The sequence below is a fragment of the Ascoidea rubescens genome (genome assembly GCF_001661345.1).
Source record: "Ascoidea rubescens DSM 1968 unplaced genomic scaffold ASCRUscaffold_2, whole genome shotgun sequence".
Classification (NCBI taxonomy): domain Eukaryota; kingdom Fungi; phylum Ascomycota; class Saccharomycetes; order Ascoideales; family Ascoideaceae; genus Ascoidea; species Ascoidea rubescens.
Window position 1 is genome coordinate 1,082,514 of NW_017962914.1, and position 27,303 is coordinate 1,109,816.

General features: G+C 34.7%; 16 protein-coding genes across 16 annotated transcripts; 7 read left to right on the plus strand and 9 right to left on the minus strand.

Moving 5' to 3' along the window:
- The first annotated feature begins 311 nt into the window (after positions 1-311).
- ASCRUDRAFT_74466 (uncharacterized protein) lies at positions 312-1,077 on the plus strand. The gene has a single exon (XM_020192698.1). It carries the CDS (start codon positions 479-481, stop codon positions 998-1,000), a length of 522 nt encoding a protein of 173 aa, XP_020049371.1. The 5' UTR covers positions 312-478; the 3' UTR covers positions 1,001-1,077.
- ASCRUDRAFT_126913 (uncharacterized protein) lies at positions 1,039-1,464 on the minus strand. The gene has a single exon (XM_020188964.1). It carries the CDS (start codon positions 1,291-1,293, stop codon positions 1,078-1,080), a length of 216 nt encoding a protein of 71 aa, XP_020049372.1. The 5' UTR covers positions 1,294-1,464; the 3' UTR covers positions 1,039-1,077.
- Positions 1,465-3,194, minus strand: ASCRUDRAFT_126912 (leucine-rich repeat domain-containing protein). Its single transcript, XM_020188963.1, has one exon. It carries the CDS (start codon positions 2,978-2,980, stop codon positions 1,637-1,639), a length of 1,344 nt encoding a protein of 447 aa, XP_020049373.1. The 5' UTR covers positions 2,981-3,194; the 3' UTR covers positions 1,465-1,636.
- Positions 3,195-3,295: 101 nt separating this feature from the next.
- On the plus strand, positions 3,296-4,076 carry ATG12 (Atg12p). The gene has a single exon (XM_020192699.1). It carries the CDS (start codon positions 3,409-3,411, stop codon positions 3,976-3,978), a length of 570 nt encoding a protein of 189 aa, XP_020049374.1. The 5' UTR covers positions 3,296-3,408; the 3' UTR covers positions 3,979-4,076.
- On the minus strand, positions 4,030-5,390 carry NBP35 (Fe-S cluster-binding ATPase). Its single transcript, XM_020188961.1, has one exon. It carries the CDS (start codon positions 5,035-5,037, stop codon positions 4,081-4,083), a length of 957 nt encoding a protein of 318 aa, XP_020049375.1. The 5' UTR covers positions 5,038-5,390; the 3' UTR covers positions 4,030-4,080.
- Positions 5,391-5,742: 352 nt separating this feature from the next.
- Positions 5,743-7,443, minus strand: NAP1 (histone chaperone NAP1; the record flags this gene model as incomplete). The annotated part of the gene is made up of 3 exons (XM_020190266.1): positions 5,743-6,548; positions 6,708-7,061; positions 7,245-7,443. The coding sequence occupies 3 exons, from the start codon at positions 7,441-7,443 to the stop codon at positions 5,743-5,745; spliced, it is 1,359 nt and encodes a 452-aa protein (XP_020049376.1).
- Positions 7,444-8,012: 569 nt separating this feature from the next.
- ASCRUDRAFT_31484 (ketopantoate reductase family protein) lies at positions 8,013-9,107 on the minus strand (the record flags this gene model as incomplete). Its single annotated transcript, XM_020190276.1, has 1 exon — positions 8,013-9,107. One exon carries the CDS (start codon positions 9,105-9,107, stop codon positions 8,013-8,015), a length of 1,095 nt encoding a protein of 364 aa, XP_020049377.1.
- Positions 9,108-9,248: 141 nt separating this feature from the next.
- On the minus strand, positions 9,249-10,268 carry HTC1 (Htc1p). The gene has a single exon (XM_020188962.1). It carries the CDS (start codon positions 10,113-10,115, stop codon positions 9,390-9,392), a length of 726 nt encoding a protein of 241 aa, XP_020049378.1. The 5' UTR covers positions 10,116-10,268; the 3' UTR covers positions 9,249-9,389.
- Positions 10,269-10,840: 572 nt separating this feature from the next.
- Positions 10,841-11,980, plus strand: ASCRUDRAFT_74471 (acetate uptake transporter family protein). Its single transcript, XM_020192701.1, has one exon. It carries the CDS (start codon positions 11,099-11,101, stop codon positions 11,846-11,848), a length of 750 nt encoding a protein of 249 aa, XP_020049379.1. The 5' UTR covers positions 10,841-11,098; the 3' UTR covers positions 11,849-11,980.
- Positions 11,981-12,486: 506 nt separating this feature from the next.
- On the plus strand, positions 12,487-12,775 carry ASCRUDRAFT_74472 (uncharacterized protein). Its single transcript, XM_020192702.1, has one exon. The coding sequence runs from the start codon at positions 12,544-12,546 to the stop codon at positions 12,712-12,714; it is 171 nt and encodes a 56-aa protein (XP_020049380.1). The 5' UTR covers positions 12,487-12,543; the 3' UTR covers positions 12,715-12,775.
- Positions 12,776-13,019: 244 nt separating this feature from the next.
- ASCRUDRAFT_68851 (uncharacterized protein) lies at positions 13,020-16,502 on the minus strand (the record flags this gene model as incomplete). The annotated part of the gene is made up of 1 exon (XM_020191586.1): positions 13,020-16,502. The coding sequence occupies one exon, from the start codon at positions 16,500-16,502 to the stop codon at positions 13,020-13,022; it is 3,483 nt and encodes a 1,160-aa protein (XP_020049381.1).
- A 1,274-nt stretch (positions 16,503-17,776) lies between these two features.
- ASCRUDRAFT_54957 (acetyl-CoA synthetase-like protein) lies at positions 17,777-20,119 on the minus strand (the record flags this gene model as incomplete). Its single annotated transcript, XM_020191152.1, has 2 exons — positions 17,777-18,143; positions 18,213-20,119. The coding sequence occupies 2 exons, from the start codon at positions 20,117-20,119 to the stop codon at positions 17,843-17,845; spliced, it is 2,208 nt and encodes a 735-aa protein (XP_020049382.1). The 3' UTR covers positions 17,777-17,842.
- A 1,542-nt stretch (positions 20,120-21,661) lies between these two features.
- Positions 21,662-23,569, plus strand: PEX5 (Pex5p; the record flags this gene model as incomplete). The annotated part of the gene is made up of 2 exons (XM_020190270.1): positions 21,662-21,971; positions 22,026-23,569. 2 exons carry the CDS (start codon positions 21,662-21,664, stop codon positions 23,567-23,569), a joined length of 1,854 nt encoding a protein of 617 aa, XP_020049383.1.
- Positions 23,570-23,799: 230 nt separating this feature from the next.
- Positions 23,800-25,221, minus strand: ASCRUDRAFT_6665 (uncharacterized protein; the record flags this gene model as incomplete). Its single annotated transcript, XM_020191372.1, has 1 exon — positions 23,800-25,221. The coding sequence occupies one exon, from the start codon at positions 25,219-25,221 to the stop codon at positions 23,800-23,802; it is 1,422 nt and encodes a 473-aa protein (XP_020049384.1).
- Positions 25,222-25,342: 121 nt separating this feature from the next.
- On the plus strand, positions 25,343-25,954 carry ASCRUDRAFT_126993 (uncharacterized protein). The gene has a single exon (XM_020188965.1). The coding sequence runs from the start codon at positions 25,464-25,466 to the stop codon at positions 25,794-25,796; it is 333 nt and encodes a 110-aa protein (XP_020049385.1). The 5' UTR covers positions 25,343-25,463; the 3' UTR covers positions 25,797-25,954.
- A 218-nt stretch (positions 25,955-26,172) lies between these two features.
- Positions 26,173-27,075, plus strand: ASCRUDRAFT_90047 (urate oxidase; the record flags this gene model as incomplete). The annotated part of the gene is made up of 1 exon (XM_020195043.1): positions 26,173-27,075. The coding sequence occupies one exon, from the start codon at positions 26,173-26,175 to the stop codon at positions 27,073-27,075; it is 903 nt and encodes a 300-aa protein (XP_020049386.1).
- Between the last annotated feature and the right edge of the window lie 228 nt (positions 27,076-27,303).

Here is a 27,303-nt window from a genome sequence, read left to right on the forward strand (position 1 = left end):
AGATTAATAAAATTATCTAAATTTAAATATTTGCCAAATATAAATTTACAAACAATCAAGTTAATCGAATCAATAATTTAGTGACTTTAGGGAATCCAATTTGAAGACATTTACAAGTCAAAGAAATGCTACTTATCTGCAATAAAATTCTTTATTTATGCTTCAAAGATTTTCGTTGAAATAGAAATTCTGTTGATGGTATACATCAAACATAACATGTAGCATAATTATTACAGTAATAACATGAGAAATCAAAATACCCTTTATATTTGGTAAAAACTCATCTTATCCGAATAATATGGTCAGTATTTGCTGAGTTTGTGAGGAATAATAAATCAAAATGATCATCTTCGAATCAGCAAGAAAGCCGCCGCCGCTTATATCCTGATTCGGTCACAAATCTAAACAGCAACTTCACCCTTAAACGCTTTGTAACTGCTATCACTTAGCTTTTTGTTAGCAAGTTTCCTGTGCTAGGATGTCTTTGAATTGGTTAGAATTAAGCGATAATACAGATCCATCCAACCCGTTGCCTTTTGTTTTACTAGAAAATGAGTCGTTAAGATTCAGATCTCCCAAAAGGATAACCATCAAGTTAAACCCCATAAATAATAAAAACCATGAAACCATTTCCTCAAACAATGGAACTATGTATTTGACAAATAAAAGACTAATATTTATATCAGAGACAAATTTAAGAATTGATAAAAACTATCACAATGAAATCAACAACTTTAACAATTTTGTATTACTATTTAATTCAATTTTATCGTTTGGTTTAGAGAATTCATGGTTTGGTCCGAACAAGTGGCATTGTTTATTTAAAATCAACAATCCCGATGGCGGCTTGAATTATCTATATCAATGGAAGATTTTATTGATATTTAATGATGGGGGAATGTTTGATTTTGCCAAAGCCTTTGAGTCAACTTTCAATGATTTTAAAAACAACTCTTTGTTTGTTCAGAATGAGCAGTTACCTGTCTATAGTGAGATTTAACGTTAAATTAAATTAAATTAAATTAAATTTTATTTATTTATCTATACAAATATAAGAATGTGTAAAGAAAAATTACGCTATTGTTCATCTTTACCATATACTATATCTAGTACTTGTTTTTGTATTGATTCAAATCTTTTGACATCTCTTTCAAATGCATTTAAGTCATAATCAAGCTTATTGATGTGAAGTTGCCTACTTGTACCAACCAATTCCAATTCTGTCATAAGCTTGGATATTAATTCACGATTTGATTGGAAAATTTTAACAAGTTTTTCAAAAGTGGAAAGCATCGTAGTGAGGAGACAGAAAAGTTAAAATAGAATTGAATAGTATCACAACGAGTGCTTTGTGGATAACCAGTGGTGCGTGTATTTGGTTTTGTCTCTTTTATATATTATATTCTGTATATATTCGTTTGTATTTATATCGATTGGTTTATTATAATATTTCGAGTCTTGGATTTCGATGTCTTGCTGTTGTAATATATTAATGCCACAATTGGATGTTTCAAGTGATGTTATAGAGTTCTTAACTGATACTAAAAACACAATTGAACTTCAAACAGTTCAAGTGGTTTTGCAATATATACTTTTTTAGCATCTAACAATTGGCAAACTCGCTTTAGAGATTGTTCTAATTATAATAAGTGTACTGGAAAACCTTACTATCTAGTTGAAGTGTTGATATATTTGAAAATTTTTCAATTATATAATTTTTAGTATTAGTTGTCAACATATTATTATTTAAATAAAATTGTTTTAAATTCTTTAAATCCGGTAACTGTTTTATTTCATTTATCTTATTGTACGATAAATTCAAATATTCCAAATTAGTTAAATAATCTAAGTTTTCAATTATATCTATTTTATTGCTATTTAAATTTAAAACAATCAAGTTGGTTAAATTAGATAATTGTTCAATTTTGGTTATTTGATTCAAGGATAAATTTACTGTTTTCAAATTAATTAAAGCTGATAAATTCTCAATTTTGGATATATGATTATGACCTAAGTTTAAGCATTTTAAATTAATTAGATGAGATAAATGATCAATTGAATATATCTCATTATAGCTGAGATTTAGATGATTGATATGAATTAAGTTTTTGGATAAATATTTAACATTGTAAATTTTATTATGAGATAAATTTAAATATTTTAAATTCAAAAACTTGTTAACTTGATAAAACAAAATTTCATAATAAGTGGGCAATAATGTTAGATTAGACCAGAGCTCTAATTTTGACAAAGTTAAATGAGAAATATTTAAATTCAAGTTATCAAAGTAAAAATGAAATTGGCCAGATAATTGATTAAATAAATTTTCCGAGGACAAAAAATGTGTATCTTTAAAACCAAAAATTATAGAGAATTTCACATTTTTTAACTGAGTACAGCTTTTCAAGTAATCAAAAGCCCAAAATTCGTAAAACAATTCATTTTTTGTTTCATACCTGAAAGAAAATGATGATAAACAGTTTGAATTTTCAATTAACATGACCATCAACAAAGAATTTATCAGAGAAAGGTCAGAGAACTCTCTTCCAATTACCAAAGAGAAAGAATTGAGATTCTTCTTTTTGAGTAAAAATCTTTTCAAGTTTTGAAAAATATTATAAGTAAAAGGACTTGAGAACTCAAATGTGATATTTTTAGTAAATTGATAAATTCGGGATCCAAACTTGTCCAAGTCTTTATATTGGATTCTTAATGTATTTAAAAAGTCTTTGGGTAAACATGAATAAGATAGACTAACTGTGTTGAATAGTTGTTTCAAAGCTAAGTATTTGATTAGAGTATTCTGAGATAAGGTAAGAAGCCAAATTCGATCAAGCCTTAAATAATTCAAAATCAGATCAAGTAGCTCCCATGGCAGCATCAGAAATTGTGGAAGATGAATGACTGGCCTCTCAGCAGCACTGCAAATTTTCCCTAAAACTCTTCTTAACGCAACATTTAACAGATCATTGGAATTCATTGGCACTTTGAGCAGTTTGGAATAACACAAGAAGGATAAGATGAGAATAGCTAGCGAACCCAGTGGCTTCAAGAATAGCCAAAACAAATTAGAAAAGGATAGTAAATTGGGTGATTCTATCTCAATGCCAGAAACATTTTGCACCAAAAACACGAAGCAGAAACATCTGTGGAGGCTCTCCAGAGAGAATTACCTCCATCAAAAAGGGTTGTTTCAACTACCACAGAGCGAAATTAACACCGCTGGTATTTTTGCTTTGAGCTGCGTTTTGATTATATCTGAAAATGTTAACCAATCGTTGATCTTTCTGGTTCACTGGATATAAGTGAAGTTATTGACGAAATGGACAGTAAGTTGTGTTATAATTAACGTTTCTCTAAGTTTTGCCAGCAATATATACTAATGTTGATGAAGGACTTGGGTTTTCCATGTTTTCTTTGACTCGACAATTAACTCAAAACAATGAACCTGATAAAGATAAAGATAAAGATAAGAAGGAAGATACAAGGAAAATTGATAATGAGGATGACAAGCAAAACAAGAATAACAATAACAGCAACGAGATAACCATTCAAGATACGAATTTGGCTAGATCCAAAATCTCGACAACAAATTCATTGATATTACACAATCTACCTTCAAAACAAAACAATTTGGTGGTTAATCTTTCAAAAAACTACGATAAGACAAATCAGGTTCAAAAATGTTTGATAAGATTTCAAAGCATTGGATCAGTTAACCAAATACAGCCGAAGGTGTACAAGATAAGTAGCAACCAACAGTTCAGTAGTTTGATTGTCTTCTTAAAGAAAAAACTAAAAATATATAATAACAATCAAGATAATAACAATGATTCTAGTACTGATTCTCAAATTTTTTGTTATATTAAAAACACATTTGCTCCAAGTCCCGATGAAATAATTGGAAATTTGTTCAAGAATTTTGCTACAAACAACGAATTAATCGTTTGCTATTGTAATACAGTTGCATTTGGTTAATGAAACAAATAATGAATTACTATGAAAGAAATAAACAAATTCTATATAAATCTTTAAAATTTTATACGAATAATATTATATTATAAACAAACAATGCTAATATCAATCATTTGCTTCAATCTGGTCTCGTAAGTTATCAACTATATCCAATATAGCAGTTGTTGCAGGGCTATCAGTGTATAACTCCAAAAAGTTTTCGCCATTATCACAGCACCTCGCTATTCTTGGATCCAAAGGTACCTCTCCTAAAAATGGAATATTGAATTCTTTTGCTAAGCTTTCACCTCCACCAGTGGTTGGTTTGAAGATTTGAGACTCGCCTTTGCAATTGGGGCAAACAAAACCACTCATATTTTCAACAAGACCCAAAATTGGAATATTGACCTTTTTCACAAAATCTATTTCTTTTCTAACATCTAGGAGGGAAACTTCTTGTGGCGTTGTTATAATCAAACAACCATCGATGCCGGAGTCTTTTAGATATGAAGTTATTGACAAATGTTCATCCGAAGTTCCAGGAGGAGTATCTATGATCAAATAGTCCAAATAACCCCAATCGACATCTTTTAGAAACTGTTTGATCAAGCCATTTTTCTTTGCACCTCTCCAAATAATAGCAGAATCGGGATTGGGCAACATAAATGCTATGGACATGGTCGACAAATTATCGTCGATATATATGGGAGACCAGCCTGAGTTGGAAGAATGAATGGTTTCATTTAAATTGCAGCCTAGAATCTTGGGCAAAGAGGGCCCACAAATATCCAAATCCAACGAGCCAATTTCTAGGGATTGATCAGCAGCGAGAGCAAAGGATAGCATTGCAGTGAAAGTGGATTTTCCAACGCCACCTTTACCAGACAAAACCAATATTTTGTGCTTGATATACTCGTCTATTTTGGAGGTCACTATGGCCATATCAGGATCAGGACCTTTATTGAGCTGAGAAGCACAGATGCTTTGGTTTGGACAGCCATTGCAGGACTCGTCTTTTCCAGCAGTCTGTGATTCAGGGCCTGGACAGTGAGCAGGTTCAGGGTGTGTCAAAAGAGTGTTCATGATAGGAGTATGATACAGTGCAGGAGAATATGAAGTAAGTGGATGAACAAAAAAGACAATAAGAATAGAGAGAGAGAGAGAGAAAGAAGGTGGAAGAAGGAATAATAAAGCTCATCAACTGTAGAAAAACATTAATAATACAAAAAAAAGAATTTGATGGTGGGGGAGATGAGCAAGTATCCTGATTTCAAGGGGGCATTTATAATGCATCGCGTGACAGAATTGCAGTAAACTCAGAGTGAAAGCAGCAAAAAATTCCGTTTCAGGAGGCCAACGAGAGACAAATCGGCTGAAAATATTATGGAGTTTCTCTTTTATTAGCTAGATATGATATAAATAATAGTAAGTATAAAAGTAATTAATGGGTTGATAGTTGTAAGATATAGGAGAGAGGCTTTTTTTGTTTTTGGGGTCTTAAGACAATAGTAGGCAATAATAGGTTTGGGATTCAAGTAGGAAAACAAATAGTAAATAAAGGGAAATTAAGTCAAAAATAAAGGGAGTAATAAAATAAAATAGTAAATAGATATAAATAAAAAGATAAGTAGGTGAATAAATAAGAAAACAAAAAAATAAAAAAATAAAAAAATAATTTTTTGGTAATGAGATGATTGCCAAAGCTGACATGATAAGAATAGATAAATAAATGACACCAAAGTAGGAAACAACAAAAAAAAAATTAAACAATTAAGTTTTCCACTTCAATCAAGTTTGTTTACATTCAGGAGGTTCTTGTTTGGATGGTTTATCATCATCATCAGCGTCCTCATCGTCATCATCAGCATCAGATTCTTCATCTGAATCAAATTCATCTTCAGCCGAATCATCATCTAATTGGTTGTCCAAGTCATATTCAATAGCAGTTCCAGTGAACCAGTCAATAGCTCTTGGAATCAACTTGTCTTTAATGTCTTCTGCTAATTGGTAGTCTAATTCTAATCTTGATTCCAATTCCTCGTCTTCTTCTTCTTGTTTTTCAGTATCGTCATCCAAGTCATTATTTATGGCGGCTTTATCTTTAATTCCATTTTCATCGTCATCAGCATTGTTTTCGTTATAGTGAGGAGGCTTTGGTGGATCAAAAAAATTGAAAAAGGAATCACAAGGAGTTATTTTTTCGATTGTTCTGGTTTGCTTGGTGTATTTATTTCTTTGTTTTCTTCTTTCAATTAATACTGTTACGTTGTTTTCTGGGGTGGTCCAATTTATGTCACAACCCTTTGCATGATCATAAATAAATTCACCAGTGTAACCCAATTCCTTTTGATAATAATAAGTTTTAGTTAAGAGCGTATCGGAGAAAAATTCATTTTTCTCAAATTCAAAGATTAATTTGAAACCTGGAGTTTCCAAATGTTCCATTCTAATATCAACCAAGTATTGTAAAACTTCAGTATCTCTTTCAGAAATTGTGTCAGAAATTGGATGCAAGTTTTCCAAAGCTGTTAACCAAAAGTTTGGAATACCTCTAATTTCATTATCAATGTCATCATCATTACCAGCAACAGCTTCTTCATTATCGAGATCGTCAAGATCGTTAAGGTCATTGTGATAAAGATCTGTTTGTTTTTTAGATTTTTTAATTTCACTCTTTTTAGATTTTCTCTCATCGGTGTCAATATTGTTGTTGCTATCATTTTGCTTATCGTTATCATCTTCGAAATCTGAACCGAAATCGTTATCAAGATCGTCAAGATCGTCAAGATCGTCGAGGTCATTTTCTTGAAGAGCTTTTTCAATTAATTTACCGTTTTCAACTTCTTCTTTAGTTGGTTCAACTAAACCGTTAATAATTTGATTTCTATGGTCAAAAATTGGTTTATATTTCAAATTATATTTTTTCTCCAATTCAAATAGTTCATGTTGAAAGTTAGCTTCTAAATCCATTTGTTGTTTTTGGATGTATTTCAAAGCGATGATTCGTTTTTTAATCTTTGGGGTTAAAGTGTCCAAGTAACCACTGTCTTTACCAACCAAAGTCGATAATTTATTTTCAATCATGGATAATAAGGTAGGGTTGGTTGCTAATTGACGTTTGATGTCAGCAGTGGTTTCAATTGTATCAAAATCATTTTCATTGCCATGTATACTCTGAGAGTTGATGGCATTATTTGGATTGGAAGAGTTGGAGGTATTGTTGGCGGCATTAGCAATAGAGGAATGCTTGTGTTTATAGTTGTGAGGATGGTTATGGGGATGGTTGTTACTTATTGATAGTTTTTTAATATTGTTATTTAAATCTTGCAAGTCAGTTTGGGATTCCTCGTTGATGGTATTTGGTAGTTGTTTTAAATTTAGTTTATGATTATTATTTAAAAAATACGAGCCAGCATTTGAGGCAGGAGTATTTTGGGGAGTTGGAGCTTGAGGATAATCGTTGGATTTCTTTGAGATATTTATGCTCATGATGAATAGGAGAAATAAATTGATGGATTGGTGGATTATTGGATTATTAGATTATTAGATTAAGAGAGAGAGAGAGAGATTAAAGTAGAGTAGGTGAGAGAAAAATAAGATTGAGAGAAAAAAAATTGAAAACAAACAAGTAAATGGGCAAGTCAGAGTAACAAGTCGTTGAGGTGTTAGGCGTTGAAAGTCTCAAGGACAGTAAAGAAGAAGAAGTGAATAGGATTATTGGATATATAGATATATATAAAAACCAGGTCGAAGAGAGAACCAAAGAGTGTTAAATAATATCTGAGGACTGTTGCTTATTCGAAGGAAGAGCAGTGAAAAGAACATAAAACGAGAGCAAAACAGCAGAAAATAAAGTGAACAAATAAATTCAAGAAAAAACGAAAATAAAAATTTTCTTTCAAATGTGGCACGAAGATGAGGGTTTGGGGTTTATAGTAAAGAGGTTTCAGAGCAGGGTTTGTGCACAAAACAGGGGGTCTGCACACAGTTGCCCAATGGAGAAACTCAGAATGTGCATTGAGTGTTTATTGGACGAAATGTGTAGGAGGATATGGTGGTTAAAAGTCTGGAGGTAGAGGCGACTCTTGGGGCTTTGAGTCGTCGATTTGGACGAGACCATTTAGTTCTTTGAGTCTGAATTGTTTCATCTTGCCCAACTCGTACAATACAGAGAGAGTAGGGACGTTCACATTCAAGGAGTTTGCGATTTTGATTGCGTTGCCCAAGATCACCTCGATTTCGATGAGATTGTTGTTTCTGCTGTCGACTAGCATGGAAGGGGTGTAGTAGTTGTAGTTCAATCTGTTGTAGATCATTTGGTATTTGAAACGAGGATTGAGGTCGATGTTTTCAGCTTTGGCTATCTTGCATATTTCGTTCATGCCGTCTTCGAATAGTTTTGTGTTGCTTGGAGATATTAGACATCTTGTTGTGTCCAAATTCAAGATTGAGCAAATGACATTGAAGGTGGCGTTGTAAAGCAACTTTTCCCATCTTGTTTTCCTCGTATCTGGATCGTAAACAGCGTTATCTGGGAACTGTTCGCAGTTGTATGTATTGATGAACCTTTGAGCCGATTGGAACTGGAGATCAGAAGAAAGATTTGGGTTATTGAAGTAGCCTATAATCAATCTGTCAGCACCATTGTGGTTGACCACTGAGTTGTTATTGACTGAACCGATGAGTGCAGCAACACTGAGAATGGTGTTGTTGGGGAATTTTTTGAAAAAGGGTTTTTCAATGTCGATGCCATTTTGCATTAAAATGATTGTTGTGTTTTGGTTGATTATTGAGTTGTTTTGAGAAGAGTTTGTGTCGATGAAAGGTAATAGGTCGTGAGATTTTGAATTTGAGTCTGGGATGTTTTTGGTTGATATGATGATATAGTCAAAGGGCCCAAAGTCTTTAGCCGAGTTGATGTTATTGATTATATTTGAGGGCTTCCAGTTGTGAAGAATGCCCCTGTTGATCGAGTTAATTTGGTATCCATGTTGAGTTATTTGGTGGTAGTTTGAACGAACTAGACAGGTTACATTTGACTTTGAAGCAGTTTCCAAAGCTAGGGCTACAATGATTCCAACTCCGCCCAAACCTATCAAGAGAATTTTTGGTTTATCACTTTGGTGAAGAGGATTAATTGGGGTATTTGTCATTATTTAAAAGAGGCAAAACAAAAACAAAATAAAGGCGAACAAAAAAAAAATAGAATTTAAGTAATTGAGTAATTGGAGATATACTAAATATAAAAAGAGAGTGCAAAGATTGTAAGGAAGAAAGTGAAAATGAGAAAGATAAGATCGAAAAAAAACGTGACAAAGACATGAGGTAATCTTGCGGTGATGTGGGAGAGATGGCCGTGATACGGAATTATGAGACACTGGATGTTGAATTTCATTTCCGCGGGTGGTGTATTGAATATTTAAAGATTTAAAGATTTAAAGATTGTGCAATTGTTTGTCGATGTCAAGATAATCTTGTTCAGTTAGTAGAGCGCCCTCAGTTTCTAGAATGGCATCTAGAGTATGGGAAGGAACGTCTTTGACTAAAACATGGATATGCGAGAGTGTTTTAATACTTTGTAAATGGTTGAAATTGCGAAACCAAAGAATGTTTTCCTCTTTGATATGGTGCTTCTTGTGGAAAGTTTTCACAATGTATTTGTGGATAATTGACTTGTTTCTGAGCGAGATATCACCTGGAATTTGGAATTGCGTAGTGTTATCGTTGATGGGAGTCTGATTTTTTTCAATAGGCTTGTCGTTTTCCTCATTCTCTTCTTCGATTGATTTTATCAAGATTTTGGACCAGACTACCAAGTGCTTGATATTTTGCTCAAGGTTGTAGGGAAAATGGTTGGGCAATATCAAGGTGTCCTCACTGAACATGAATAGTTTGTGGGAGGTGGACTTGTTGGAGACCAAGGGCAAGTTGATATTGGTGTCATTGTAGGCTGGGTCCAAATAGAACGCCTCTGAAGCCCATTTCAACTGCACACAAACCAAGTGCTTGAAGACAGAGGTGTTCAACACAGCAATGTGGTGCTTGTATTTGTGGTACTCGGCGGTAACTTCTGGGGCTCTCTTTAACTGGGCCAATCGGTTGTGGTGCACAATTTCTCTGAGAGCAGACCACGAGATCGGATCCACGCTGTTGACTGTCATCTCGGCCTGGAGAAAATGCTTCACAAGCTGCTTCTGGGTCACTCTTCAAACGCCCAGCTCTCGATCGCCAACACAGACACGCTTTCCAACTGCTGGGTTTGCGCCTTTTTCCCGCTGGCTCTGGCCGGCCGTGTTTCTTTTTGTGCAGCATCGGGCCTGGGCATAGACCCGTGACCATGGAGCCCGCAAGACTGGCTGGGTTGTGGCTTGGGGTGCGCACCCTTTTAAGCACCCTGGAACTGAAGGGAGAGCTAGACGTGTGTAAGCCGGCAGCTTCTGGACCAGCGACAGAAACCGCGGGCGACCCAGTGGCAGCTGGGATCGAAAAGATGGAGAGCTGGGTGCAAGTGTGAACCCGCCTCGGAACATCTGCCGCCGTTGCAGGAGGACCCTCAGAGCGTCCCGCCGTGGGCCCTGACCCCTCCATTCTACTCCTCTCTCAGAGCCAGACGAGGTTCCTTTGGTGCTGCTGGGATCGCGAACTGGCGTGTTACCCACACGGCCTGTGATTGGCTAGTGCACGGGCTCCTTGCGTTTGTACTGGGCGTTCGAGCGTGTCGACGAGCGTGCACCTTGTGGAAACCGATTCCCCTCTGGCTTCTTTTCCCTCTTTTTCTTGCTTTTCGCTCTGCTTTTTCTGCTCGATTTCTGGAAAACCCCAAAAGCACACCGACCGAGCCCAATGCGGTGCCAAACCTTGTTTTCAAAGTGGACGAATCAACTTTATTTTGCTTTATTCTTCACTCCATTCAACTTTTCACTGTTCTCTGATCTTGTCTTTGAGCATATCTTCTGATGTCGCTCCGTTTTCTCTTTGCGTTTTTCATTATAAATACCTTTCCACTTTCTTCGTTTTTCATTTCTTTCTTCTTCTCATCATCTCACAATCAATCATTCTAATAGCCAATACTTGTTAGCTACTTACCTCATCCCAACCCGACTTTACTCTATTCAACCCAACTCTTTCACTCTCATCTTCTAAAATGGAAAAACAATTATCTCCAACTGATTCTGAACACCACCCAGTTACCGTCTCTGGATTAAACAATGAATACATCCACATTGGCCAAACTAAAGTCAGAAAAGATGAACTATTAAGCGCCTTTGGTGGTTCTTTATACACTGGTGTTACTGCTCCTCCAACTCACAAATTTGCCAACCCTGGTCCTTTAGGTCTCTCTGCTTTTGCTTTAACTACTTTTGTTCTATCCATGTTCAATGCTAGAGCCATGGGCATCACAAACAACAAAGTCGTTGTTGGTTTAGCCTTTTTCTACGGTGGTTTTATCCAATTGTTAGCAGGTATGTGGGAAATTGCTATTGAAAACACCTTCGGTGGTACTGCTTTATCCTCCTATGGTGGTTTCTGGATGGCCTGGGCTGCTATTCAAACTCCTGCTTTTGGTATCGCTTCCTCTTATGATGACAAAGTCGAATTTTACAATGCTCTTGGTTTCTTCTTATTAGGCTGGAGTATCTTCACTGCCATGCTAACCCTCTGTACCCTCAAATCAACTCTCGCCTTCTCCGGAATGTTTGCTCTTTTGACTGTCACCTTTATCTTATTGACCATTGGTGATTTCACTCGTAACACAAACTTCACTAGAGCTGGTGGTATCTTGGGTGTCATTGTCGCTTTCATGGCCTGGTACAATGCTTTTGCTGGTATTGCCACTCCTCAAAACTCATACATCACCATCAAACCAATCTACTTGCCAGGTGGTAAAGCTTAAGTTTGTTCTTATCTTTAGTTTGTTATTTTTATCAGTTTTTTTTCTTTTCGATTTTTATGTTTCCCCGTTTTTACTTTTAACGCTCTTTTCTTCATGCTCTTAATTCCATACATTTCAAAACTATATTCATATTTAATATACATCTATCCTAATCTATCTTATCTATCGTATTTATCGTATCTATCGTATCGTATCCATCAAATCGCTTCTCATCTTCTTCCTATTCACTCCTACCTCAAATCCCAATCTCTTCGCTCATAAATTTGAACCTGCATCATCCAGCATAGAACACACCAAATTTAGACACATCCAACATCCATCACTATCACTATATCCCACTTTAATCACATTGTAATTATTGTAATTATTGTAATCACATTGTAATCATATTTCCATTGGCCTTGATTTGTCTTTTCGGCTTTTCCCATTTCTTTTTTTCGTCATTTATCCTCTCCCCGGAGATAATTCTCGTCACCTCATCCTCTGAAATCCAGTCTCGAGGTCCCACTATTTTGGTCACGGTTAATGGCTATGGAGATAATCATCATGGCAATTTAGCAATTTAGCAATTTAACCAAATCACTATATATATCTGAAATTTCAATCACCTCTTTTTTCCAATTCTTATTTACCATCCAGAACAATTCACTATTCATATTCATATTCATATCCATATTCCTATTCATATTCAAAAAATGAGTTTCAATTCCAACGACAAAAAAACTAATTCAATTTCTACTAAAGATTTAAACAAATCCGAAAAAAAGCCATCCCAAAATCATCCTACTAAGTCAAAAAATGATCAAAAACACTCTTTTCTTGATGATGCTTATGATACTTATATGAACGATACAAATCTACAATAACTTTCTCTCACTTTGGTTTTCCACTTTGAAAAAACCAGATCTTTGATCTGCGTTTAAAACACAATAAATAAATAAATAAATAAATAAATATATATAAATAAATATATCTAAATAAATATATATATATAGATAATTACAAATTTACTTTGGTACTAAAAAGATTGTTTTAGGAAGATTTTAAGATTAAAAGTGATCTAAAGAGTAATAATTATCAATTAAGTCAATATAAAAATTAAAAATGTCAAATTATATACCAAATCGTATATATGTAAAAAATCATAAAATAAAATAAAATAACATACCAATCATAAATATGAAATGATAAACAATGCCCCTTGTTTATACAAATCATTGATTTGTTTTCTGTAAGTGTCTGCATTTGATCTTCTAATAACTCTCAACTTTTTACTCGATTCTACTGGTTCAAATTCAAAATATGCATTCTTGATTTTTTCAAAACTTTGCAATTCATCAGCTTCTCTGTTCAAATCACTCAAAATCAATCTCTTCACTTTAGAATCATTGTTCAACTTGTATTTTAACTCACTGTAATTAATGTCTTCTTCATCCAAATTCAATACATATGACTTAAATTTGCTATCAAAATCACTTTTTCTAACACAGACATTATGTTTCAAATAATTGACAATAGATTTACTATCCAATCCAATAATACCAACAAGATAGTCTTCTTTTTTATTGCCGACAACCATCACTTCATCAACAATCTTATTTTTAGAGTAGTATTTTTCAATTTTATCAAGCGAAGTATATTTGACATTGGAAATGCCAAAGACATTCTTAACTTTATCAACAATTTCAGAATTAGATCCTTTGGATTCAGAGTTAACACGAGCAAGCAACCAAACATCTTCATCACAGCTAGAATCACTTTCCTTACTTGATTTGCTTATTCTACTTTCTTTTTCATATTTATCTTCTTTAGATCTTCTTTCTTCTTTGTATCTGTCCTCTTTGTATCTGTCTTCCTTAGATCTTCTATCTTCTTTAGATCTTCTGTAACTATCATCAGATTTCCTTTCAAAACCTCTGGTATTGGTTTCACCAGATTTAGATTCAAAGTCTTTAGTGTTATATTTCTTTTCCTCAAGAGCCTTCTTTTCTTCAAAAGCTTTCTTCTCTTTGTAAGACTTTTTCTCTTCAATAGCCTTTTTCTCTTCATAAGCTTTCTTCTCTTCATAGGCTTTTCTCTCTTCATAAGATTTTTTTTCAATGGCCTTTTTTTCGGAGACTTTTTGTCCGGTTAATTTCTCTTCGTAAGCTTTTCTCTCTTCGTAAGCTTTCTTTTCAATAATTTTCTGTTCTTTTTTCAATTCAAGAGCTTTTTGATTTTCTGTAGCAATTTTTTTTTCATATGCCTCTTTCTCTTTAACCGCCTTCTTTTCTTCAAAAGCCTTTTTCTCTTCAAGAGCTTTTGTTATTTCAAAGGCTTTCTTTTGTTCACTAGCAATTTTTTCTTCATAAGCCTTCTTTAATTCAAGGGCTTTCTTTTCTTCATAAGCTTTTTTCTCTTCAAGAGCTTTCTTTTCTTCAAGTGTTTTTCTTTGTTCAAATTGTACTTTTTGTTCATATTGTTTGCTTTGTTCATATTGTTTTCTTTGTTCATAAGATTTAGTTTCAGTAGTATTAGTGATCAGTTTAATACCTCCATTAGTTTGAACACTGTTTGAGGCAGGACCGACTATTTGAGTGCCTGATGGTTGAATATTCACACGATTGGCGCTGCTACTACCACTTTCTTTGGAAAGTGTTCTTGATTTATTCTCTTGTTCAGATGAACCAGATGACTCAAATGAAATGCTATGAGTTGAAGGTTGATTCAAGTTAAAGTTTGCACCTCTTCTAAAAGTGCTTTCATCAATATTAGTAACTGGTGGAATATCTTGTGGAGTGGAACTGGCAGATTCTTTTGGAGGAACATATTCTGGGACTTTAGTGGTAGGATTAAAATCATTTTGATTAGAGGAATCAGAGATCAGAGATGATGATGATAAATTCAAAGATTTAAAGGATTCAGATTCAGAAGATTTAGATATGGAAGAATTTGAATTTGAATTTGAATCAAAAGAAATTTTTGGTTCTGGAGTTGATACAACTGGGTTTGGTGGAACTGTAGCTGGTTGTTCTTGAGCTGATGGTTTTGGAGTTTTAAGAAAAATTAATTTTTCTGGAGATGATGGTTCTGGAGTTTGAGGAAAAATTAATTTTTCTGGAGATGATGGTTTTGGAGTTTTAAGAAAAACTAGTGGTTCTGGAATTGGATCAACATGAATTCGTGGTTCTGGAATTGGATCAACAGAAGGTTGTGGAGGTCTAATTATATTATTTTTTTTGTTTTTATTTGAGTTAAAAGAAGTGCTTTTATAGGAATAAGATTGGATTAGTTCTTGACGAATAGATTCGGATGAGTATCTAAAATAGGCTTTTTGAGAGCCAGAAGATTGAACAATACCAATGTCAAGAATAATTGAGAGAAAATCAAGGGATTCAACAGAGATTTCAGAACCAACAATAAAGAAAGTATTGACGTATTGTAGACCGAATTCCTTTTTCAAGTTTGAAAAGTATGCTATTTCGTCTTTTGTATAAATGATTTTGTCTTTAACGCGATTGATATCATTTAATTTTGATAAGACGTTTTGGTATGCATTTCTGTAAACTCTGGTGTTGTAAACCTTTGATTTTATAGCTTGTTCAAGATAGACAAAGGTTTTACCATAAGAAAGGAAATGAGTGGCTTTGGATAAAGCCAAGTTCTTTGAGATGGAGCTATTGTCTGAGACAAATTGTGAGAAATGAATGGTGGAGCCTAATAAGATCTCTAAATTAAGAGAATTTCTAGCATACAAGTTGAGGATTGGAAGGTCGACTAAGGAGGATAGTTCATGGGATAATTTTTTGGAGAAGGAGGAATAATTTGCAATGAGAGAGCCAATGACAATTGCATGAGTGGTATAGAGTGGTTTAGGAGAGAAAACACCATTAAGCTCGTTTGTGAAAGAAAGAGTGTAAAGAGTGTTTGGGGTTGGTGGAATATATCCAAGTTTAGTAGATTTACCAATTTCGAGTAAAGAATTGAAGTCGTATAGTGAGACATCGTTTTTATAGGATAGGTTGAATAGTTGGTGATCTTGGACAATGTTTAAACTGTCGAGGGAGATCAAGATTTGTAGAGAGTTTATGAGACCGTTTTTTTTCAAATTTAAGATTCTTCTGATGTTGGATTTCGAGATGAAGATAACAGGAGAATTTGTGGAACCGAAAACAATTTGAATTGCCTTGTCATCAAAGTTTTCATAAATGGTGGTTGATGGGATAGAGTAAGCTTGCAAGGCCAAATCAGCTAAGAGCCATTGGTAGCTATTGCCATTGGCAAAGAAAGTAGTTAGGAACTTGTTTTTGATGGTGGAATCAATTTGGTTGGTCAAGAATATCAAGGCAGAACCAATGAGAGATCTGGTTTCTTCGACTTGTTTGTAAGTGAGGTAGGTGAATTTTTCATCATATTTCTTGGTGTAGTAGTTGTAATCGTGGTAACCTAGCAATTTCCTGTTGCTGTAAGCCCTGAAGTTGAAATTGAAGGAATCAAAAAGGGTTTTAATTTCAGTGAAGGAGATTTTCTTTACCGAAGAAGAGGATTTGTTTCTAGAAAAAGAAGAAGTAGAGGACGAGGAAGAGGAAAAAGCAGAAGAAGAGGAGGAGATGGAGGAGGAGCCAGATTGGATAGCTAATTGAGCAGCTGCTGAGCCATTTTGTGAGTTGGACATTTTGGAGCGAATTCAAGAGCTAAAGCAGTCTCTGAAAAGTGGTTGGTGAAGAAGAAAAGAAGAGAGGAAGAAGCGAGCATTGCAACCTTTTATATGCCAATTTCTTCAGCTCTGTCGAGACGTTAAAGATCTATTGTGGTTTTCTTTCATGAGTCGAGATTTGCCTGATCCGTGGTTAAAGCTCTTTCCACCAGTGCGATCTGGGCGCGATCCGCTGCTGCGCCCAAAATCAGTCTGTGTACACGTGCTTTGCTCACCAAACACAGCGTCTGTTTTCGCGGAGGTGAGTGGGTTTGCGAAAGTCAGTTGCTGTGCCGAAAAGGAGAGACGACCCACTGCAGTGGTAACTTTGGACCCACAGCGGTGGTGAAAAGCTTCAAACGTAGAGAAGAAACTGGAGAAATGAGAAAGAGTTCAGAGAGAAATGAGCAGTAATTGAGCAGTAATCGAGCAGCATTTGAGCAGCATTTGGGAACAATCCAGGAATGCTTCCTTGGGCCTGTCAACAACCCATCACACAGCTGCAATGGAATGGGATCGAAGGAAGCTGCATTTGCGTCTTAAAGATGCTCGAGATTACCCACGATAAGGAAAAAGCTCTAGCAGCTATTGTCTTGAAGATGCTCAAATCTGCTTATGAGAACTTGTCCAATGGAGAGTGGATATAATATGAAATGGCGTAGGGGGCCTTCTCCTTTCATGACTCTTCAGTGTTACTGCTATTAGGTATTAATTGCAGAAGAATGGGGAAACAGGGGCGATTGCAGTTGCATTGGTGCTGCTGTTTTTTTGGGTGAAACTGGTATGATCACCCATCTGGGTTAACTCGATCAATGCCACTATTGTAATATTATCGTAGTGTCATTGTAATGTCATTTTAATATCATGGTAATGCCATTTTTCTATTTAAAAAGCCTAATAGTTCCCCCAATTGCCAATTTACATGCCATTTCCAACCCACATTTCATGCCAAAGCCCAATTATTGTACTATCAGTTTCAGGTTCAAACCATTGCTAATATAACGCAATTCGAAAATTACAAGTTATTCGAAACTGCTAATTTTATTTTTAATCGTTTTTTATAAATGAAATAAATTAAAACTAAAATTATTCAAAGAACGTAAAGTATTCATAAAATAGAATCCATAAAAAATCATTGACAAAAAATAAATAAATAAATAAACAAAATAAAATAAAATAAAATAAAATAAAATAAAATAAAATAAAATAAAATAAAATAAAAAAACTATAAGTATTAACAAAGTCAATTATATACCAAACTTGCTTCAATTAAATTAAATTAAATTACATTCAATTCAATTCAATTCAATTCAATTCTTCTATAAATTGGTCTTGATAAATAATTTCCCTTCATTGTACATTTCCTCAATTTCGTATTTAAATTTATAGAACGATCTCTCTCTAACAGTTTTCAATGTGGGTGTAATGGTATTATCAATAACTGAAAATGGTTCAAATTCAAAATAAACATTATGAATCTTTTCATAGTTTTGCAATCCAACTCTTTCAATATTGTAATTAAAATCGCGTAGAATCAACTTTTTAACCTCTAGATTATTATTGATTCGATATTTCAACTCCTTCAATTGCTCTTTTCTCTCAATTTTTTTATACTTGAAACTTGTTATCAACTCTTTAAACTTTCTATCAACATTATCTCCTCCAACTTCAAACAACTTTCTTAAATACTTGATAATGTAATTCGCATCCAACCCAATAATCGCAACCAAATAGTTCTTCTTATCGTTCCCAAAACAGTAAATTTGATTAATCACTGAATTGCAGTTGAAATACGTATTTTCAACTTTATCAATCGAAATGCATTTCCCATTGGACAAAACCAAAACATTCTTGACTCTATCAACAATATTCAAATTATTGTCATCGTCAATATACCCAATATCTCCGGTTTTAAACCATCCATCTTTATCAAAATGCTGAGTATTCAATTCCTCGTTTCTAAAATACCTTTGAAACACAATTGGTCCTCGAACTAGTATTTCTCCAGATTTGTTTTTATTCCAAGTGTAATCTAAGCTTGGAATGTTTTTCAATCTCACTTCAATGCATGGGCCGATTGGTCCTGTTGTACCAAAAGATGGTTTGTGGTTAATAAAAGACTGAGAAACAATAGAATGGGTCTCAGTTAACCCATAGCCTTGAATAAAACCAATATTAAACAAAGCAGACAAAAATTCAATGTTTTCTCTTGGAATTGAGTTACCACCAACGACAATGATTTCAGTTTTCTCAAATCCTAGCTTTTTCTTGATTCTATTGAACAATATCTTGTCATAAATAAAACTAGAGTTTTTATTTGAATTGTAATCCTCTTTTCGTAATCCTGAAATCTTGTTATTTGAACCTCTTGAAAAGCAAAACTTGTCATTTAATTTATTTTTCAAGATCAATTCAAGTTGAGTTAACACCCTTGGAATTGTTATGAAATGAGTGGGCTTTATCAATTTTATGTCCCTGAAGATCTTCTTATGATTGTCAGAATCTTCGGGGAAATAAATAGTCGAGCCAATTAAGATTTCATAATTCAAACAGTTTCTCGAGTAAATATGAGCCAAAGGTAGAAAACAGAGAGATCTCAAGTAGGAAGATTTTGGTTTCAAAACCGTAGCACACATTGAAGTCAAAGAAGCAATGGCGTTTGCATGGGACAATTGAACGCCCTTTAATACATTTGAGGAGTTGGTAGTGGTTCCAGAGGTGAAGGAAATGGTGTAAACGTCGTTTGGAGTTGGAGCTATAAATGGATAGTAGTTTAGTTTACCGATTTCAATTAGAGAATGGAAATCGTATAGTAAACAATTTGCGTTATAAGAAGTGTTAAACAAATTTGAGTCGAAATCCATTGATAAAGGGTCAATTGAAATTAGAATCTTTAGGGAATCGAGTTTACCATTTTTTTTCAAGTTGAGCACTTTCAAGATTTTATCTCTTGTTAAAATGAGGATTGGAGACTGAGTTATCTCCAAGATTTTTTCTATACTTTCGTTGTTTGAATTGTAGTAAAGAGGAGCATTGATGATGGAATAAGCATGGCAAGCGAAATCGACTAGAAACCATTGATAGCAGTTTGGAGCCAAGATGGTTAGAATGAAGTTGTTTTTAATATTGTTTGAGTTTGGATTAAGAAGGGCACTGTTGATGGTGTTGGTATTTTTGTTAATGTTGTTGAAATTGTTGTTATGAATGTCGTTAAACAAATACAATAAAGCCGAACCTATATAGGATCTTAGCTCGTCGACCTGTTTAAAAGTCAAGAAAGAGTAATAGTTGTTGAATCTTTTTTTGTTAAAGTTGTATGCTTTATGAGCTAGTAGGTTTTTCTTTGAGTATTTTTTCAAATTGTAGTTGAAATTATCGAATAACGTAGTGATTTGAGGGTGAAAAATGGAATGCAAACGATCTTTTGAGATTTCGTTTCGTAAGATTGGAGAATAGCCATCGATTTTGGTGTTAGGCAAGGCAATGACATTAGCAATTGGGGAGGAATATGGGTTATAAGGTAGTTTTTTCAAGACACTATCAACAGATAAACCATTTTGATAGACAGGTAGAGGAATTAAAGGTGGAGTTGACATTTTATTTTTGGTTTGGTTTTTTGGAGGAGGAAGAGGAAGAGGAAGAGGAATATAGATTATAAAAGAAAAAGGGAGAAAAGAAGGAATATAAAAAGATTAAGAGAGGTTTGGGTTATTTTTGATGTTTATATCTTGGACAACGAAACAATGCAGCGAATACTTAGTAAAATAGTGAAACGAAGAGAAAGAAAGCAATGAAGAATCAAGTCAAATTTATTTCATTTGTTTAAATAGCCTAATTGTTGGTAAAATTCAAGCTCGAAAAGGGTTGAAAAACACTAAGTGATGGCTTTTTCAAAGAAAGCAAAAAGCAAAGGGACTACAGGAAAATGTTTGGGCAAGCTATCGAATTGAATTCAGAAGTGAAAAGAAAATGAAGAAGAAATAAACCTTCGATTGAACCATTATAAATAGTAAAACAGAGAGCTGTGCTTGAGTAGTAATTACGTTTAAAGGCTCGCGAATTAGCAAAACAAGAAAAGTTTACATGAAATGGAACAGTACTTTTTTGGTAAAGAAGTCGAAAGAAGAAGAAGAGCTTTTGGGGTGAGAATTTACCACTTTCAAGGACCAAATGGAGCAACTCAAGGAGCCTCTACAGACACTGCCAAAGAATCCAGATTGGACGAGGTTGGAGAGCTCCTTGAGCTGGAACAGATGCTGCTTCAACTCAAGCTGAATTTGCTTTCCATTGGCCTGTTCGACTTCCTTCAATTGCACCAGAGAATAGCTGTTGGGCCTGCGACAGTCCAGCACCCACTCCCACAGGGAACTGGCCCAACAGACCCAGCCAACGCCAGGAGGCACACACAGCTCTGGTGCTCTTCAATAACAGGCTCATCCACCAGCACAGCTCTTCTTCCTCTCCTTCTTCTTCTTCTTCTTCTTCTCCCTCTTCTTTCAAAGTTTCTAAAATTACATCATGCATTGATTGCGCATTGTACTACAGCTATTTGCATTAAAAAGCATGGGATTACTACGCCTTAGCATGCCTCAACATGCCTCAACATGCCTGGACCTCATAAGGCTTCTTTTGTTGTTCTTTCCTCTTTCTTCCTGCTTTTTGCTTCCTTTTCTTCTTCTGTTTCCTATGTTGCTTTTTCGGCTCCTCCAGTTTTACCTTCCATTTCCATTTTCTTTCTCTTCTCTTTCTCTCTCTTTTCTTTCATACTGGAGCGATTATTACTCTATCCAGTTAAAAGTTACATTTGCCTTCTTTGTGGATACAGAACCTGTGCTATCGGGTTGCGTTTTCACAGGGGTTTCCCACATCTCTGGGTCTGTTTCGCGCTTCACCCACCGAGAAGCGCCCGTCTGGGAAGGGCGCTGTTTTTTCCCTTTTTTTCCTCTGTTCTCCATCCACTTAAATATCACTTATCTTCTTTTTTTCTACAATCACCATCATATTTCTTTGAGATCTCTTAGTCTTTTCATTCTTAGACTGCTTTTCATTTTCTTTCTTCCTGTCTCTGATTCAGTGCTCTCTCTGCCTTTTCTGCTTTACTTCTCTATATCCTTTTGCTCTTACACCCATCTCAAACAATGTCCTTTTTAGCTGGAGGCTCTGAATGCTCAGCATCAAGAAATCCCATTTCCCAATTTTCAAAACAGGCTGGAGGTGATTCCTTAAACCAGTCCTTTTTAAATAATTCCAGCATCAATACCAACTTACAACAGCAACAGCAACAGCAACAACAGCAAAATCAACAAAATCTCATTCGAAATGAACTAAATCTAAACTCAAACGATTTAAATTCAATGAACTCGTTTTTCAATAACAATGATTTAAATACAAATGCAGATGCTTTTAATTTACAGCCTCTATCAAATGAACTAAACCTAATCAATCAACGTCAACATCAACACCAAAATGCCAATCAAAATAATCCCACTGAAAATTGGTTAGGCGAATTTCATACTCCGGGCGTATCTTTAAACCAATCTCAACTCCAACCTCAGCTCCAAAATCAAGACTGGTCTCAAGAATTTAATAACTTTGCTCAATCTAAATCTCAACCCCAACCCCAACACCAACACCAACACCAACATCAATCAAACCAATTTAATCCTCAACTAAACCAATTCAACTCTCGTTTGAATTCTTTTGCTCCTCGTTTTAACTCTTTCAACCCCCAACTAAACTCATTTAATCAAAACATCCCATTCGCAAACCAAGCTCCTCTCCAAACATCAAAAGATCAAGTAAATTGGGATGACCAATTTTCCATGATGGAAAATGAAATTAAATTAAAAGAAAACAAAAATGGAAGCGAAAAAGAAAAAGAAAAGGAAAAGGAACATGAAAAGGGAAGGGAAATCCCAAACCAAGACCAAGAAATTGATACAGATAACGAAAAATTAAAAGAAAATTACCCTATAATCCTAGAAGATAAATTCAACTCAAATTTCGATGAGATTTGGAACTCTTTGGACAACCAAAATTTAAATGACGACTTTCGTAACTATGCCTTAAACCGCTCGGATTTCGGTAAATACCAATTTGAAAGTGATCACAATAACCAATTCTCAAAACTACTAAACCCTTACGAAATTGGTCTCCAACTAATGGAAAATGGTGCAAAACTATCTGAAGCTGCTTTAGCATTCGAAGCAGCTGTCAAACAAAACCCAGACCACATAGACGCTTGGTTAAAACTAGGTGAAGTTCAAACTGCCAATGAAAAGGAAATTGCTGGTTTAACTGCCTTGGAAAAATGCCTTGAATTGGATCCAAACAACCTACCTGCTTTATTAAACTTGTCCATTAGTTATATCAATGAAGGTTACGATAACGCTGCTTTTTCAACTTTAGAAAAATGGATTCTAACAAAATACCCTGGTTTAGTTGATTTTTCAACCAATACCAATGGCACTTTGGACAGAAAATCTTTAAATAAAAAAGTCACTGATTTATTCATAAAAGAAGCCCAATTACTCTACAATGATCCTTCAAAACAAATGGATCCCGATGTTCAGTTAGGTTTAGGTGTGTTATTTTACGCAAATGAGGATTTCGACAAGACTATTGACTGCTTTAAAACAGCTTTGGATTTAAAACCTGATGATGAGTTATTATGGAACAGATTAGGCGCTGCTTTGGCTAATAGCAGCAGAAGTGAAGAAGCAATCGATGCCTATTTCAAGGCTTTGCAAATCAAACCAACTTTCGTTAGAGCGAGATATAATTTAGGCGTCAGTTGTATAAATATTGGTTGTTATAAAGAAGCTGTCGAGCATTTATTGGGTGGGCTAGCATTACATAAAGTTGAAAAAGTTGAGGGAATTGACTCAGATCCAAATGACTCTCAGTTTAATATAACTAAAAACCAAAGTAACAGTTTGATGGAGACTTTAAAGAGAGCCTTCTTATCTATGGACAGGAGAGATTTATTAGAAAAAGTTAAGCCTGGAATGGATATTGAACAATTTAGAAATGAATTTTCATTTTAGTGATTAAAAAAAAAAAAGTGAAAGACAAAATTAAAATATTTATAGTTTAATAATACTATCATTTGCATAATATATTTTACATGAATATATTAATATATATGCGCTAGTTGAAAAAAAAAATAAAAATAAGACAAAAAAGTAAATTTATAAAGAAGTTTTATGAAATTGTACGAGATTGTATGGAATCTAAATAATTAAGTGAAATTATTATTTTGAATTAATTATTTAAATTAAGTATTTGAATTATTATGAGAATTGATCTTTTCTAAAAAACGAAGTAAATTTTTATTTGATTTTTCAATCATTTTTTGATTAATTTCATTAACTGTCACAGAATTTGATTTGTTATTTGAGTGATGATTTAAATCGTTTTTATTATTGGTAGTGGCAGTGGAAGTAGAAGTGGCGGTATCATTTTGTAGTAAAGCTGAATCGATTTGATTAAAGATCCCAGAGATTGGGAAATTATTAATATTATTTAAATTGTCATTGAAATAGGTATCGTATATGTTTGGATCTTTAAATAAGATATGATTTGAATTTAAGTATAATGGAGAAGAAGAAGGGATATAAATATTTGTGATATTGTTATTGTTATTGTTGTTATTGCTATTGTTATTGTTATTAGAAGGGTTTAAATAGTCTAGTTGTTGATTATATAGTTCCGTTATTAGGGCTATTGATTGCATTAAATTTTCAAGGGAACCTTGTAAATTAAGAGAGATTAGATTTGAGAATGGGTAGGTTGAATTATTTGATATGTCAGAAGAGCAGTTGATGATGGATATTAGATCGGTTAAAGAGAGAATTGAATTGAGATTAAGATTTTGGTTGAGATTTTGATTAAGATTTTTTAAGGTGTTTATGGTGAATTGGTTATCAATGTCGTTTTTAAGGTAGTTGTTAATTTCTTGGTAGATTGAGTTATTTAGTAGAAGGGTCAAAGAGTAGATGGAGTTTTTATTACCAATTTTGTTTGAGATTAGTTCATTTAGCGAGTTATATAGGTAATAGGTAATATATAGGATAGCTAGAGAAATCTTTTGAGGAGAGCCTATAAGGGTTAATTGGTTATTTATGACGATATTTTCGTGTTGATTTTTATGTTGGTTGTAGATGATATCCGATAATTGAAATTTTGAGCAGAAGCTTGATTTATTTTCGAAAGAAAGGATTAGTATATGTAACAAAGCCAAGTCTGAATTTGATAATAAAATTGATAGCTGTGAATTCTTCCTTTTTTTAAAAAAGTTGTTTGATTTAAAACAATATAGATTTGAGTTTATGTTGTCTAAATAATTTAGGACTTTTCTTTTGATATAGTTTTTTCTTTCTTTGGCCAATTTAATCTTTCGACTTGTGGGGATATAAGTATCCTTTTTTTGGGGAGCGTAGTTGGTTTTGCTATTGTAGTTGGGATTATAATTAAGATTGTAATTGTAATTGTAGTTGTAGTTGTAGTTGTAATTGTTGTTATTAGGATTATAATTATTATTGTAGTAGTAATTCGAAGAATCAATGTTATTTGATAATAATTTTGGTCTTGGTGGGATAAAAGGCGTTGAGGCTGGAGTAAAGGCTGCCGAAGCCTGAATTGAAGAGGAATAAGCGCCTTGAGAATCAGGACGAGGTCTCTTTCGTGGAGGAGGCATTATGATAGGAGTGTAGAAGAAGCAAAATCAGCAAAAGTAGCAAAAGTAGCAAAAGAAGCAACAACAAAAAATAAACCCGTGAACAATTAAAAGCTGGCACGTGACTGAAGGTTTTGTATGTTTTGCTGCTTTTGCTGCTTTTGCTGATTTTACTTCTTTTGCTACTTTTTCTGGAGAAAACTGAAGAAGAAAAGCTGGAAAGAAAGAGCAATTATTCTGTGATCGCCAACAAAACAAAAGAAATGAGATCATTACCACCTCAGCGAGTGTCGAAAAGAAGAGCAATAGGAAGGTTTTTGCTCTCGGTGATCCTCTCAATTCTCAACTGGGAAAACAAAATGGAGTTGCTTATCAACACAAACCAAGAGCAGAACAACATGGGCAGCTGTGCATTGTACCAGACAAAATACCACAGCATCAGAGCACGATTGCGAAGACGACTCCGAAAACACTTGCAAAGCGTGGTTCCATGCTCGAGAAGCAAAATGGTCCAGTTGATGCTCAGGCTAGGGCTGGATTTGGTGAGGCCCCAATGGAGCTCTTTCTATGGGCAGGAGAGCCGGTTTGGTGGTTGAGCATTGTGTTATCTTTACAGTGCTATCATCGAGCAGTGTTGAGCATGGCGATGGGCTATCGTTGAGATGTTATCACTGAGATATTGTTATCGCTGATATAATTGCTACACTTGATCTGTTCTCATCACGCCACCTCTGCGGAAGATCACGCACACCCGCAGCCATCTGTAACCAGCCGATGCGTCTCTGCGTGCGGCCGCTGCTCACGTGCGCCGTTGAGACCCGGAGGGCCGGGCCGGAGAGGAGCGGTGCGATAAGCCGGAGAACGAGGTATAAGAAGAGCTGGAGCTGCTGTTTTTGCTTCTCGATTCTTCTCGCTTCTATCTTCACTGCTGTGTTCCCATATCCATTGCTGCTGCTACAATCTTTTCTCATTATGTCGGTTTTAGTTGACTCCATCTACGGCAAGGACAATGTCAAGTTCTTGAAAATCAAACGAGACCCATCCAACCCCAAGATCCAAGATGTCATCGAGGTCACTGTGAAGGTGCTTCTCAAAGGTGCCTTTGATGTCTCCTACACAAAGGCTGATAATTCTCCAATTGTGCCCACAGATACTGTCAAAAACACCATATTGATCAAGGCCAGAACAGAGGACCCCTTCTTGGTCGAAAACTTTGCTAACATCTTGGCTTCTCATTTCCTCGCCAAATACGATCATATCTCCAGTGTCGACGTCGATATTATCCAGCTCCGATGGTCAAAATACTTGGTCAACGATAAATTCCACGACCACTCCTTCATCAAAGATGGTGACGAGAAGAGAATCTGCCATTTATTCAGATCCAGAGTCGGCGACTTCAAATTGACCTCAGGCATCAAGGACCTCACTTTGTTGAAGTCCACTGGCTCCATGTTTTACGGCTACAACAAGTGTGACTACACCACCTTGAAACCAACCAACGACAGAATCCTTTCAACTGACGTTGATGCCTCCTGGGTTTGGTCAAACCAAATCACCTCCTCAAATATCTCAGATCTATCCAACAATGGTCTATTCGACAAAACATATGCCTCTGCAAGAAAGATAACTCTAGATTTGTTTGCAACTCAAAATTCTCCATCTGTTCAAGCTACAATGTATGATATGGCCTCTGAAATCTTGAAAACTTCCTCAAAGATTAAATCTGTTACTTACACTCTCCCAAATAAACATTACTTCCTAATGGATTTTTCCTGGTTCAATAACTTAAAAAATGATGAGGTTTTCTACCCTTCTCCACATCCAAATGGCTTGATCAATTGTACTGTCACTAGAGATCCAAAATCAAAATTATAATTCTATATTTATAATTAATACTATATATTCCTTAATTAACACTATATTCCTTAATTAATACTATATATTCCTTAGTTAATACTATATATTCCTTAGTTAATACTATGTATTCTTCTCCATATAGATATCATATCTATAATCACCCTTAAACCAGTTAAATAATGCTTTCACTCCAAGTTATCCATTTCCCTTTTTTTTTCCAAAATCATAAACTATATATGCTCTTAT